We start from the raw sequence: 13,803 nt of genomic DNA, 5'->3' as shown, positions 1-13,803 counted from the left end.
CCACGCCACCATACAGCCCCGTGAGTGGGATCCACGCCTTCACCACGCCACCATACAGCCCGGTGAGTGGGATCCACGCCTTCACCACGCCACCATACAGCCCCGTGAGTGGGATCCACGCCTTCACCACGCCACCATACAGCCCCGTGAGTGGGATCCACGCCTTCACCACGCCACCATACAGCCCCGTGAGTGTGATCTGCGCCTTCACCACGCCACCATACAGCCCCGTGAGTGTGATCTGCGCCTTCACCACGCCACCATACAGCCCCGTGAGTGGGATCTGCGCCTTCACCACGCCACCAGACAGCCCCGTGAGTGTGATATGCGCCTTCACCACGCCACCATACAGCCCCGTGAGTGTGATCTGCGCCTTCACCACGCCACCATACAGCCCCGTGAGTGGGATCCACGCCTTCACCACGCCACCACACAGCCCCGTGAGTGTGATCTGCGCCTTCACCACGCCACCACACAGCCCCGTGAGTGTGATCTGCGCCTTCACCACGCCACCACACAGCCCCGTGAGTGTGATCTGCGCCTTCACCACGTCACCACACAGCCCCGTGAGTGTGATCCACGCCTTCACCACGCCACCACACAGCCCCGTTAGTGGGATCCCCGCCTTCACCACGCCATCACATAGCCCCGTGAGTGGGATCCCCGCCTTCACCACGTCACCACAGAGCCCCGTGAGTGGGATCCACGCCTTCACTACGCCACCACACAGCCCCGTGAGTGGGATCCGTGCCTCCACCACGCTAACCAACCAACCCCAACCAGCTCGTGAGTGGGATGCGTTTCAAAATAGAATGTCATCATGTAATGGCTCCGTTTTCGGCTGTCAGGACACTCTTCCACAAAGTGACATGAAAATTGGGTCAGTAGTTTTTTTTCGAGTATGCATTACCTAAGTTTGATCGTATTTCATCGGAAAGGTGTCGGTCGGCCACCCAGTAATCAGCAAACTTTTAATGGTACCCTCTATAGTAAAGCCCCGTTCACACTGTGCCGACTCTGGGCCACGCCCAGCGACTTTTCCATTTGACAAGTTGGTTCCCACGCTCCAAGAAGGGGGAGGAGGTTTTATTGGCGTCTTGGTGTCTTGCCGACTGTCTGGGACATTCGGCCAACTAGTTGCCAGCATGTCGTGCTAACCCTCACGACTCCAGACTCCCGTCACGACGTCGGCGCACCATTCGGCAACAGTCTCAAGACCTCTTTCAAGACATGCCCGACCCTTTCACATCAACACCCAAGACCTCGTGTACCCTAAAGTCGTGGGTAGTCGTGGCCCAGAGTCGGCACAGTGTGAACGGGGCTTAACTCGTGGTCCGGCGTGATCACCTTCCGGCCCGCCTCCATGGTCTGGGCAGGACAACTGCCAGAGGTGGACTTTTTCCAAGTGTCCAACCTGTTATTGATTTGTGTCGGTTTTAACATTAACTCGCCATCAATCAGTAAATTTTAGGGTAACATTTCGCAAAATTCTTTGAGTTCCTCCTTGGGTAATAATTAACCTTTCCAAGAGGCTTCATGAAAATTGGACATGCAGTTTCTATGTAATCTAGCAAACCGAAAGACAAACAAATTAACAAACAAACGGCACCAGAAACTTAACCTCCATCCTAGAGGAAATAAAAGCAGTGAAACTACTTACTTGTCTTATGTTGTGTGAAAATGTGTTAACTTACTTTTTTCCTATAAATTCTGAAAATAGATCAACCAACACTAAATACTCTCACAATGACTCCGCTGCCTGAAGACCATCGATCAATCAGTCAATCTATAAATCTTTTTCGATCTATATATCCATCCATCTCTCCTTTAGGGCAGCATATTCAATAATTAGTTCCACTTTTCACATCAGGTATACACACTTTTCACCTGTTAACCGCCTTGCTCGCCTCTCTTCCCCACCACTCCTGCGTGTAGCACCTTTGGCTCCTTCTGTTTATCATCTCAGGAATGTTTGTGCTCTGTCATCATTCTGACTGTGTAATGACGTACTTTTTACCTCAATCAACTTTGCTCTCTCTCTCTCTCTCTCTCCATCTATCTATCTATCACACACACACACACACACACACACACACACACACACTACCATATATCAAAGCCGGGCCTTTAAATAGACTGCAGGTGATCAAGAGAACGTGCTCATATTAGAGGCAGCGTTAGCGGAGGAGGAAACACTAATGATGTGGTGTAAGATTTCCCAACCTCCTTAGTGTGTCTGGGTGTGTGTGTGTGTGTGTGTATAACATCGACCACGTAAGTTCCTCTTCCTCCTCCTCCTCCTTCTCCTCCTCCTTCTCCTCCTGCTCCTCTTCTTCCTCCTCCTCCTCCTCCTCCTCCTCCTCCTTCTCCTCCTGCTCCTCTTCTTCCTCCTCCTCCTCCGTCACCATCTCTTCCTCCTCCTCCTCCGCCACCATCTCTTCCTCCTCCTTCTCCTCCGCCACCATCTCTTCCTCCTCCTCCTCCTCCGTCACCATCTCTTCCTCCTCCTCCTCCTCCGCCACCATCTCTTCCTCCTCCTCCTCCTCCTCCTCCTCCGCCACCATCTCTTCCTCCTCCTCCTCCTCCTCCTCCTCCTCCGCCACCATCTCTTCCTCCTCCTCCTCCTCCGCCACCATCTCTTCCTCCTCCTTCTCCTCCGCCACCATCTCTTCCTCCTCCTCCTCCTCCGCCACCATCTCTACCTCCTCCTTCTCCTCCGACACCATCTCTTCCTCCTCCTCCTCCTCCGCCACCATCTCTTCCTCCTCCTTCTCCTCCGCCACCATCTCTTCCTCCTCCTCCTCCTCCGCCACCATCTCTTCCTCCTCCTCCTCTTCCGTCAGCATCTCTTCCTCCTCCTCCTCCTCCGTCACCATCTCTTCCTCCTCCTCCTCCTCCGTCACCATCTCTTCCTCCTCCTCCTCCTCCGTCACCATCTCTTCCTCCTCCTCCTCCTCCTCCACCATCTCTTCCTCCTCCTCCTCCTCTGCCACCATCTCTTCCTCCTCCTCCTCCTCTGTCACCATCTCTTCCTCCTCCTCCTCCTCCTCCACCATCTCTTCCTCCTCCTCCTCCTCTGCCACCATCTCTTCCTCCTCCTCCTCTTCCGTCAGCATCTCTTCCTCCTCCTCCTCCTCTGCCACCATCTCTTCCTCCTCCTCCTCCTCCTCCGTCACCATCTCTTCATCCTCCTCCTCCTCCGCCACCATCTCTTCATCCTCCTCCTCCTCCTCCACCATCTCTTCCTCCTCCTCCTCCTCCACCATCTCTTCCTCCTCCTCCTCCTCCGCCACCATCTCTTCCTCCTCCTCCTCCTCCTCCACCATCTCTTCCTCCTCCTCCTCCACCATCTCTTCCTCCTCCTCCTCCTCCGCCACCATCTCTTCATCCTCCTCCTCCTCCTCCGCCACCATCTCTTCATCCTCCTCCTCCTCCTCCGTCACCATCTCTTCCTCCTCCTCCTCCTCCGTCACCATCTCTTCCTCCTCCTCCTCCTCCGTCACCATCTCTTCCTCCTCCTCCTCCTCCGCCACCATCTCTTCCTCCTCCTCCTCCTCCTCCGCCACCATCTCTTCATCCTCCTCCTCCTCCTCCGTCACCATCTCTTCCTCCTCCTCCTCCTCCGTCACCATCTCTTCCTCCTCCTCCTCCTCCGCCACCATCTCTTCCTCCTCCTCCTCCTCCGTCACCATCTCTTCCTCCTCCTTCTCCTCCGCCACCATCTCTTCCTCCTCCTCCTCCTCCGTCACCATCTCTTCCTCCTCCTCCTCCTCCGCCACCATCTCTTCCTCCTCCTCCTCCTCCGCCACCATCTCTTCCTCCTCCTCCTCCTCCGTCACCATCTCTTCCTCCTCCTCCTCCTCCGCCACCATCTCTTCATCCTCCTCCTCCTCCTCCGTCACCATCTCTTCCTCCTCCTCCTCCTCCGCCACCATCTCTTCATCCTCCTCCTCCTCCTCCGCCACCATCTCTTCATCCTCCTCCTCCTCCTCCACCATCTCTTCCTCCTCCTCCTCCTCCGCCACCATCTCTTCATCCTCCTCCTCCTCCTCCGCCACCATCTCTTCCTCCTCCTCCTCCTCCGCCACCATCTCTTCCTCCTCCTCCTCCGCCACCATCTCTTCCTCCTCCTCCTCCTCCTCCGCCACCATCTCTTCCTCCTCCTCCTCCGCCACCATCTCTTCCTCCTCCTCCTCCTCCGCCACCATCTCTTCCTCCTCCTCCTCCTCCGTCACCATCTCTTCCTCCTCCTCCTCCTCCGTCACCATCTCTTCCTCCTCCTCCTCCTCCGCCACCATCTCTTCCTCCTCCTCCTCCGTCACCATCTCTTCCTCCTCCTCCTCCGCCACCATCTTCCTCCTCCTCCTCCTCCGCCACCATCTCTTCCTCCTCCTCCTCCGCCACCATCTCTTCATCCTCCTCCTCCTCCTCCGCCACCATCTCTTCCTCCTCCTCCTCCGCCATCATCTCTTCCTCCTCCTCCTCCGCCACCATCTCTTCCTCCTCCTTCTCCTCCGTCACCATCTCTTCTTCCTCCTCCTCTTCTTCCTCCTCCTCCTTCTCACCATCTCTTCCTCCTTCTCCTCCGCCACCATCTCTTCCTCCTCCTCCTCCGCCACCATCTCTTCCTCCTCCTCCTCCTCCGCCCCCATCTATTCCACCTCCTCCGTCACCATCTCTTCACCCTCCTCCTCCTCCATCACCATCTCTTCCTCCTCCTCCTCCGGCACCATCTCTTCCTCCTCCTCCTCCTCCGCCACCATCTCTTCATCCTCCTCCTCCTCCGCCACCATCTCTTCATCCTCCTCCTCCTCCTCCGCCACCATCTCTTCCTCCTCCTCCTCCGCCATCATCTCTTCCTCCTCCTCCTCCTCCGCCACCATCTCTTCCTCCTCCTTCTCCTCCGCCACCATCTCTTCCTCCTCCTCCTCCGTCACCATTTCTTCCTCCTCCTCCTTCTCCGCCACCATCTCTTCCTCCTCCTCCTCCGCCACCATCTCTTCCTCCTCCTCCTCCTCCACCATCTCTTCCTCCTCCTCCTCCTCCGTCACCATCTCTTCCTCCTCCTCCTCCTCCGTCACCATCTCTTCACCCTCCTCCTCCTCCGTCACCATCTCTTCCTCCTCCTCCTCCTCCGTCACCATCTCTTCCTCCTCCTTCTCCTCCGCCACCATCTCTTCATCCTCCTCCTCCTCCGCCACCATCTCTTCATCCTCCTCCTCCTCCGCCACCATCTCTTCATCCTCCTCCTCCTCCTCCACCATCTCTTCCTCCTCCTCCTCCTCCGCCACCATCTCTTCATCCTCCTCCTCCTCCTCCGCCACCATCTCTTCCTCCTCCTCCTCCGCCACCATCTCTTCCTCCTCCTCCTCCTCCGCCACCATCTCTTCCTCCTCCTCCTCCGCCACCATCTCTTCCTCCTCCTCCTCCGCCACCATCTCTTCCTCCTCCTCCTCCGCCACCATCTCTTCCTCCTCCTCCTCCGCCACCATCTCTTCCTCCTCCTCCTTCTCCGTCACCATCTCTTCCTCCTCCTTCTCCTCCGTCACCATCTCTTCCTCCTCCTTCTCCTCCGCCACCATCTCTTCCTCCTCCTCCTCCTCCGCCACCATCTCTTCCTCCTCCTCCTCCTACGTCACCATCTCTTCTTCCTCCTCCTCCTCCGTCACCATCTCTTCCTCCTCCTCCTCCTCCACCATCTCTTCCTCCTCCTTCTCCTCCGTCACCATCTCTTCCTCCTTCCTCTTCTCCTAATGAAGAGTGTATGTGCTGAATGAATGACTGTGTGAATGATGATTATAAAAATGACTGTGTGAATGATGATAATAAAAATAAACAACAACAATAATAACAACAAAATAAGCAAAACGAACAAAAAAGCAAATAAATATGGCCTCATAGCCCAGCCAGGCCTGATGGCTGAACTTGTTCAGGTACTTAAAGACTTGTATCATGTCTCCCCGCAGTCGTCTCTTTTCCGAGCGACTCAACCTCTTCATGTAGGGAAAAAAATTACTGCGGGGAGACATGATACAAGTCTTTCAGTACCTGCAAGGGAGGCGGTCGTCAAAGTAAGCCTGTCAAAGTCAGGAGGACGCGAGTTCGGGACGTCCGGTGTGGGATTTTCAGTTTTCGCGCCGCCGCCGCTACCTTAAACTACCCACATGCTGTCAGAGAAGACCACCTATCACCTGAGATCCATAGATTCTAGGATCAAAGATGCTCTGGAGGCAGCATGAGCCAATGCAAGAGATGGCGCCACTATAAACACGCCTGCGCCAGAACGGCTGCAGGGCCCAGGATCAGATCAGCCGGAAAGTACCAACCAAGCAATAGGGCAAAAAAAAAAAAAAAAGCAATGTTGATCTCTCCAATCTCTTCACGCCACAAACAAACCCGAGGACAAGAAACAACGAGAAAACACTTCAAGCAAATCGATGCAATACCGACATCGGCAGGAGTTATTTCTCGAATAGAGTTGTTCGCCATTGGAACAGCCTTCCTGCAGAAGTGGTTAGCGCAGAAACAATGGAGCGTACCAAGAGTCGTGAAGGTCAAGCCGCGTACCTTCTCTTCGACAATGTAGGCACGGCCTCAGACCGTGCCTTCAATCCTTACCACAAGTCGCTCGGGAAGGTAAATGCACATACACACACTGCAACCTTCTTTTCACCTACCAGATCTAATGCACACACACACATACAAACACACAGTGCTATCCATGGAGGTATAATACCTCCATGGTCCTATTACAACCATAATATTGTCCGTTTCATTCCGTCTGTCCACTCGTGAACGTAGATGTGGCACCAGCGCATTGTGAGTTTGTGATTGCGTGAAGATCATTTGAATGTTTGTGTATCCAAAAAATCCTCAAACCATCGTATATGAACCGCAAACAGAAGATTTGCATCGATAATATACCAAAGAAGGACACGAAGAAACAACTTGTATATCAAACAGTATAGTTTGATCATACTCGAACGATCTATAGCCTTTCAGATACTCATATTTCATCTCATTAAGGGATATAAAGTGACATACGACTCTGCAAGTGTCTATACATAAGGAATTTTGATATTGCATGTATAAATAACATGGGAAGCCTAATATATTCGAAATAGCCTAGCATCGCATTCAACAGTTATTATTTATTATTTCATGTTTTTTTTCCCATTATTAATCGTTATTTCCATGCAGTAAATTATTAAGATACCCTTTGTTTGCACTTGCAGAGCCAGATGTTTTAGCTGAAATGAGAAAAAAATTGAAAAACCATAGATCGTTGGAGAATGTGAGCCACGAAGGTTCTCGCCTGACTGGTACCTATGTGCTTTGAAGGCCCGTGCTGTTGTTGTAAACAAGACAAACATATTCGCTGCAACTATAATATATGACTTTCCAATTAGGGAAAATATTTTCTCAGGTTGATTTAACTGAACCGCAACTATTTGCCACGCCAAATTTGGAAAATAAACATATTTTTCCTCGAAGGTCTGAGGGAAGACACTGGTAGACCTTGCCTTCCCTTCGTCTCTTCCGCAGACCTTCGTTCCAAAAATGTTAGTGACTAAAGGTACGCACCGTCCTTCCCTTCGATCTTCGTCGCTAAACCTTTGTGACTCTTGGTACGGGCCAATCAACTCCTTCAAGAAACGCATTGATCGCCACTTTGCTGCATCAGGAGTGAACTGAACGTATCCAAGAGTAGGTACACAAGTGCTTTAATCCATCCCTGCAGGCCACTCCTATGGCTAACGGATTGATTAAATCACTGAAAGCAGGCAGCCTTGTAATGAGCCAACAGGCATTCTGCTGCCTGCTAGTCCATGTTTCCATGTTTCCTCCTCCTCCTCCTCCTCCTCCTCCCAACCAGTCAGTCGATACATGACGGCACCTACATGACAACCAGTAATGCTTCTCAGTTGACTAAATTTATTATATTAATTTTAATTAAGTTATTAAAAAAAAAAAAAAACATTCCGTGTTTGGCTTACATCGTGTTTTATCTATATTCTGGTTATAGCATCATGTTTATGAGTCTTTCCTTTAAAGCCTGAAATGGTCTATTGACTTACAAGTTGCTGCAAATATCAGCCATATGTAAAAGTTGCATAAACATTTCAGACCCGTTCCGTCACCTAGACTCATCATTTCTTTGCCTTGTTTTTTTACAGAGTTGTGACAAACATTACGGATTCATAAGCCTTCTTGAGTTCAATGGTGTTTAGTAAAATTGCCTAATTTGCTTAAGAGGTGAACTAAGGTAAGAAATATAAAAATACGTAACACGAAGAGCATGTGCAGGTGACTGACCCCTCTGTGAGAGCCAAGGGGAGGCCGGCATGTCAGGTGGGGCGTTACAAGCACAGCAACAGCGCCAGAGGAACAGTTGGTTTGAACAGACTATGATATTACATTAGGAAGACGTGTGATATATAACTAATACTATTCTTAAAAAAAAAAAGACTTGCAATAATGCATTAGTATCATTTGCTACCACAGGAATGGCCACGGCCAGACAGTCATCATGCCAGTAATAACAACCACAACCACAACACTCACCGCAGTCCTCGCCCTCGTCCTCCCCGTCTGGACAGTCCTCGCTCCTGTCACAGACGAACCTTTGCTCGAGACACACTTCACCGGGTGAGCCGCAGGGGAACCAGCCGACAGGACACGTTCCTGGGGGAGGCAGAAGAGGGACGGTGAGGAAAAGTGAGAAGCGGCGAGGCGAGGTGGGAGGAGGATAAGGAAAGGTGAAGGAAGGTCATGAGGAATACATTCTAGGAATGTTTTGTTTTTATTCTTTTAACCCGACCACCAGTCTGAAAGCAACACCAGTTTCGCTTTGCGACTGACAATAAAAATTACAATCACGCAATTATGCTAGTATGATAAAACAGTATTGTTATCCGTCCTGTGCTTCGCATTGGCCACTAAAGGGAAAGAGAAGAAAGATTAGTATTGTTTAAATTTTTTTTTAATAACAAAGGAGACGGCTCAAGGGCAACCAAATGGGTGTATAAAAAAAGCCCGCAACAACAAACAAACAACAGACAAAGGTAAAGAGTGGCCAGAGGAGAGGTCAATTTCGGGAGAAGAGGTGTCTTGAGACACTCTTCTTGAAAGAGGTCAAGTCATATATAGGCAGGAGGAAATACAGACGAAGGAAGGCTGTTCCAGAGTTTACCATTGTAAGGGATGAAAGATTGAAGAGTCTGGTTAACTCTTGCTCAAGGGGTTCGGACAGTATAGGGAAGAACTGGAGTGGACAGGCGAGTGCCGCGGGGCCGCGGGAGGGGGGAGGCATGCAGTTAGCAAGTAAGATAGAGAGGCAACATGGCGGCGGAATTTAAGAGGTAGAAGATTATCAGTAAGAGGAGAGCTGATGAGACGAAGAGCCTTAGACTCCACTCTGTCCAGAAGAGCTGTGTGAGGGGAGCCCCCCACACGTGAAATGCATACCCCATACGAGGGCAGACAAAGCCCCTGTATATGGATAGCAACTGTGCGAGGGAGAAGAACTGACGGAGACAATACAGAACGCCCAAACTCGAAAAAGCTGATTTAGTGAGAGAAGAGATATGAAGTTTCCAGTTAAGATTTTAGATTAAGGATAGACCGAGGATGATTAGTGTTGAAGATGGTGACAGCTGAGTGTTGCTGAAAAATAGGGCATAGGTGTTTGGAAGATTGTGTCGAGTTGATAGGTGGATAAATTGATAGCAAGATCTGAGGTTAAGCGTTCTGTAGCCTCCATTCTGGAGTCTTGTAATTCCTGTTGAGAGGGTCTTCTGTTGAAAGAAGTTGAATAATGCAGAGTGGAGTCATCAGTGTATGAGTAGATAGGAAAGTTTGTTATGGAACGATCATTGATGAATAACAAAAAGAGTGGGTGATAGGACAGAGCCCTGTGGGACACCACTGTTGATAGGTTTAGGGGAAGAACAGTGACCGTCTACCACAGCGGAGATAAAACGGCCGGAAAGGAAACTGGAGATAGAGGAACAGAGAGAAGGGGAGAAACCGTAAGAGGGCAGTTTAGAAAACAACGACTTGTGCCAGACTCTATCGAAAGCTTTCGATATGTCTAGCGCAACTGAGAAAGTTTCACCGAAACGGCTAAGAGAGGATGACCAAGAGTCAATTAAGAGAGCAAGAAGATCGCCAGTAGAACGCCCCTTGCGGAACAAATACTGGCGATCAGATTGAAGCCCATAAGTGGAAAGGTGCTTTTGAATCTTCAGGTTGAGATTGATTCAAAAGCTTTAGATAGACAGGAGAGTAAAGCTATAGGGTGGTAGTTTGAGGGATTGGAACGGTCACCCTTCTTAGTCACAGGTTGTATGAAGGCGTATTTCCAGCAGAAAGGAAAGGTAGGTGTTAATAGGCAGAGACGAAAGAGTTTCACTAAGCAGGGTATCAGCACAGAAGCACAGTTTTTGAGGACAATAGGAGGCACTCCATCAGGTCCATTAGCCTTCTGAGAGTTGAGACCAGAGAGGGCATAGAAAACATCATTCTTAAGAATCTTAACAGGCATAAAGAAGTCGGAGGGGGGATGAGTAGGAGGAATATGTCCAGAATCGTCCAAAGTGAAGTCTTTACAGAAAGTTTGAGAGAAGAGTTCAGCCTTAGAGATAGATGAGACGGCGGTGCTGCCGTCAGTGTTAAGGAGAGGAGGGAAAGATGAAGAAGTGAAATTGGAGGAGATATTTTTGCCTAGGTGCCAGAAGTCACGGGAAGAATTAGAAAATGCAAGGTTTTGACATTTCTTATTGATGAAAGAGCTTTTGATAAGTCGAATAATAGATTTGGCATGATTCCGGGTAGAAATATAATTATAGATCATGGTTTAACAGGAGTGCGAAGGCTCTGGTACCTTTTGTGAGCTGCCTCTCTATCTTTGATTGCACGAGCACAAGCGTGATTAAACCAAGGCTTTTTAGCATGAGAAGTATATAAAGTACGTGGAATGTGTGGCTCCATTCCAGAGACAATCACCTCTGTGATGTGCTGGGCACACACAGAGGGGTCTGTCTCCAGGAAGCAGTAATCATTCCACGGGAAATCATAAAAGTACATCCTCAGGTCGTCCCACCGAGCTGAAGCAAAATGCCAGAAGCATCGCCTCTTCGGTAGGTCCAGAGGCTGTACAGGAGCGAAAGGATAGGATACAGAAATAAGGTTGTGATCGGAGGAGCCCAACGGTGAGAAGAGTTTGACAGAGTAAGTAGAAGGGTTAGAGGTAAGGAAGAGATCTAGTATGTTGAGTCTGTCGCCAAGACGGTCGGGAATACGTGTAGGGTGCTGAACTAACTGCTCTAGAATCTAGATCATTGAGGAGAGCAAAGTTGTAGGCTTGTTCACCAGGCTGGTCCGTGAAAGAGGATGAAAGCCAAAGCTGGTAGTGAACATTGAAATTTTCAAGGATGGAGATTTCAGCGAATGGAGAGCGAGTCAAGATGTGCTCCACTTTAGAGTTCAAATAGTCAAAGAATTTTGCATAGTTAGTAGAGTTAGGTGAGAGATAAACAGCACAGATGTATTTAGTTTTTTTTTTTTTTTTTTTTAGGAGACAGCTCAAAAAAGCAAAAAAAAAAACACATATAAAAAAAAAAAAACGCTACACTGCTCCTAAAAAGAATCCAAAGAGGTAGTAATAGAATGACAATGAAATCTTAACCAGATGGTGGAAAATTCTGGTGTCACGGTCGTGGGCACGAGAGCAAGTGATGTCGATGGGCACGTAGGCGCAACATCCAGCTTTGGATTGAAATTTAGGATAGAGATAATAGGAGGGAACAGAGTAGAGATTGCTGTCAGTAGCTTCAGAAACCTGTGTTTCAGTGAGGAAGAGGTGAGGTTTAGAGGAGGAGAGATGATGTTCCACAGAATGAAAATTAGAACGAAGACAGCGAATGTTGCAGAAATTGATAAGAAAGAGGTTCGAGAAGTTATCAAGACACCTCTCAGGTCGGCAGCCAGAAGGAGAGTCCTCCCTGGGGGATTTTCTGGTCTACCCCCCAAGGCGGGGACTCTGAGGCATTGCGTATAATGTGCCATTTTGAATTCTAAATTTTGGGAAAAGTGTGTATGTTGTGGGAACGTAGTGTGGTGTGGAAAGAGAGAGAATCTGTCTTTAGAAAGCATGCTGAACTACCATCTGGTGTTGATGAGACAATAGGGAAACGGAAAGTGAGGACATGGGAAGTGTCTTTGGAGAGCTTCAGCACCCTCCTCGCTTCCCATATATACCTCACAGGGAGTAGCTTACGCCCGTTTCGGTAGGTGTCTTCCTACCTATTCCCACCGCCACTGTTTGACTTTTTTTTTTCAACTATCCCTCACGCTGTTCGCCAGTTTGAAGCCGTAAGTGAGGCGCTGAAAGCTTTGGCGTAAAGTCATAGACAGCTCACTGCCAATGGAGTCCTGGGTGGCCGCGGCCCCGCGAGGTGAAGGAGTGAGTGAAAAAAAGCATGGAAGGAAGCTGGAATGTGTGTAGTGAAGAATGGAGTCTTGGACGTGTGTGTGTGTGTGTGTGTACTCCTTCGAGCTGGTCAAACTACATTGCCATGAGGGGCTACATGCCAAATTACAGCCTTCTAGAGGCAATAGCAATGCCACAGTAGACAAAAACGGCAATGTGTCTGGAGTTCGTCAAAATCGCTCTCAAAAGGGTTTACGTTTCGAGCTCTAGCGACGAAACTACTGGGAGTAGGGAAATGTTATGCATCATATTGGAAAGCACATTGGTAGGGGTAATGTATTTGTTAAATAAGTTTTTTGAAAATCTGAAACAATGAGTTGGTTTCCAGGTTGGGAACTCAAAAAGTTTTTTTTCAGAGTAGTTTTTTACGAATTTATTCGATTTTTTACGCTTTCAAATCGGTTTTTGAGCCCGGTCGCTGATTACAAAATATAGCCCTTTTATTTTGCCGTCGATTGATATCAAAAACATTTCTGTAGCCCCAGAAATAAGGGAGTTATGGCGATTCGCACCAAAGCGGTTGATTTTACAAAATTCGCGGCTTAATGACAAGGGTACCGCAAAATCAAAAGAGTCCGCCGTCCATTACTTGAGATGTCACTGCCGTAGCCGATCCAGGATTCAGTACGTTTCCTAATTAGTAGGAGGTAATGTTATAACTGTATTTCGTAAAGAATCCTTATAACCAAAAACTAACTAATATTATGAGTATTCTTTTTCTTGAACACAACATTGAATAAACAACAGAACAATGATTTGAAAATACGTATAGCCGTTGCCAGATTGTCGTACTCAGAGCATAGTATTTACCTGTTTCTGACGCCTAACTATTGACAAGAAACATCAGGATCTAACTCTTTTAACGATAACTATAAATTAGTTTCCTTATTGGAGCCCAGAAGACAGTTTGGGGGTAGGAAGTCGGGTAATATAATCGGTTGAGTACGACAATCTGGCAACGTTGAGGCTGTAGCCCGCAGGCCCGAGGCTATAGGCCCGCCATTTTGCAGGTGTCAGATACCTGACATAGCATATTTTTACTGCGCAAAGCAGGTGATGTCACTTATTGTGACTTCGTGAGCTTTTATATTTATCTATTTGTGTATATTTCATGGAGGCAAAACTTACATTACCTGTTTCATTTTTTACTAGTGACCCGAATTGCTGCCTGTTTATCACAACAGAATTTCACTCAAACAAGTGAATCTGACACCACAGAAATATTACCAGTGTGTGTATGAATGAATACAAAGATAAACACATACTTTGATTTAAATCTAGGATGTCTCGTGGATCATTAATAAATAAAA

The 13,803-nt window shown here is 48.8% G+C and overlaps 1 protein-coding gene across 3 annotated transcripts in view; it reads right to left on the bottom strand.

Moving 5' to 3' along the window:
* LOC126982860 (relaxin receptor 2-like) overlaps positions 1-13,803 on the bottom strand; it is a 259,491-nt gene that overhangs the window by 187,060 nt on the left and 58,628 nt on the right. For all 3 annotated transcript variants that reach the window (XM_050835130.1, XM_050835131.1, XM_050835129.1), the window contains exon 3: positions 8,566-8,685. In XM_050835130.1, coding sequence (XP_050691087.1) covers positions 8,566-8,685 — 120 coding nt within the window. The remainder of the gene's footprint in view (positions 1-8,565; positions 8,686-13,803) is intronic.

Source organism: Eriocheir sinensis, chromosome 52, assembly GCF_024679095.1.
Source record: "Eriocheir sinensis breed Jianghai 21 chromosome 52, ASM2467909v1, whole genome shotgun sequence".
Lineage (NCBI taxonomy): Eukaryota > Metazoa > Arthropoda > Malacostraca > Decapoda > Varunidae > Eriocheir > Eriocheir sinensis.
The sequence above is the reverse complement of the archived record's forward strand: the minus strand, read 5'-3'. Positions and strand labels throughout refer to the sequence as shown.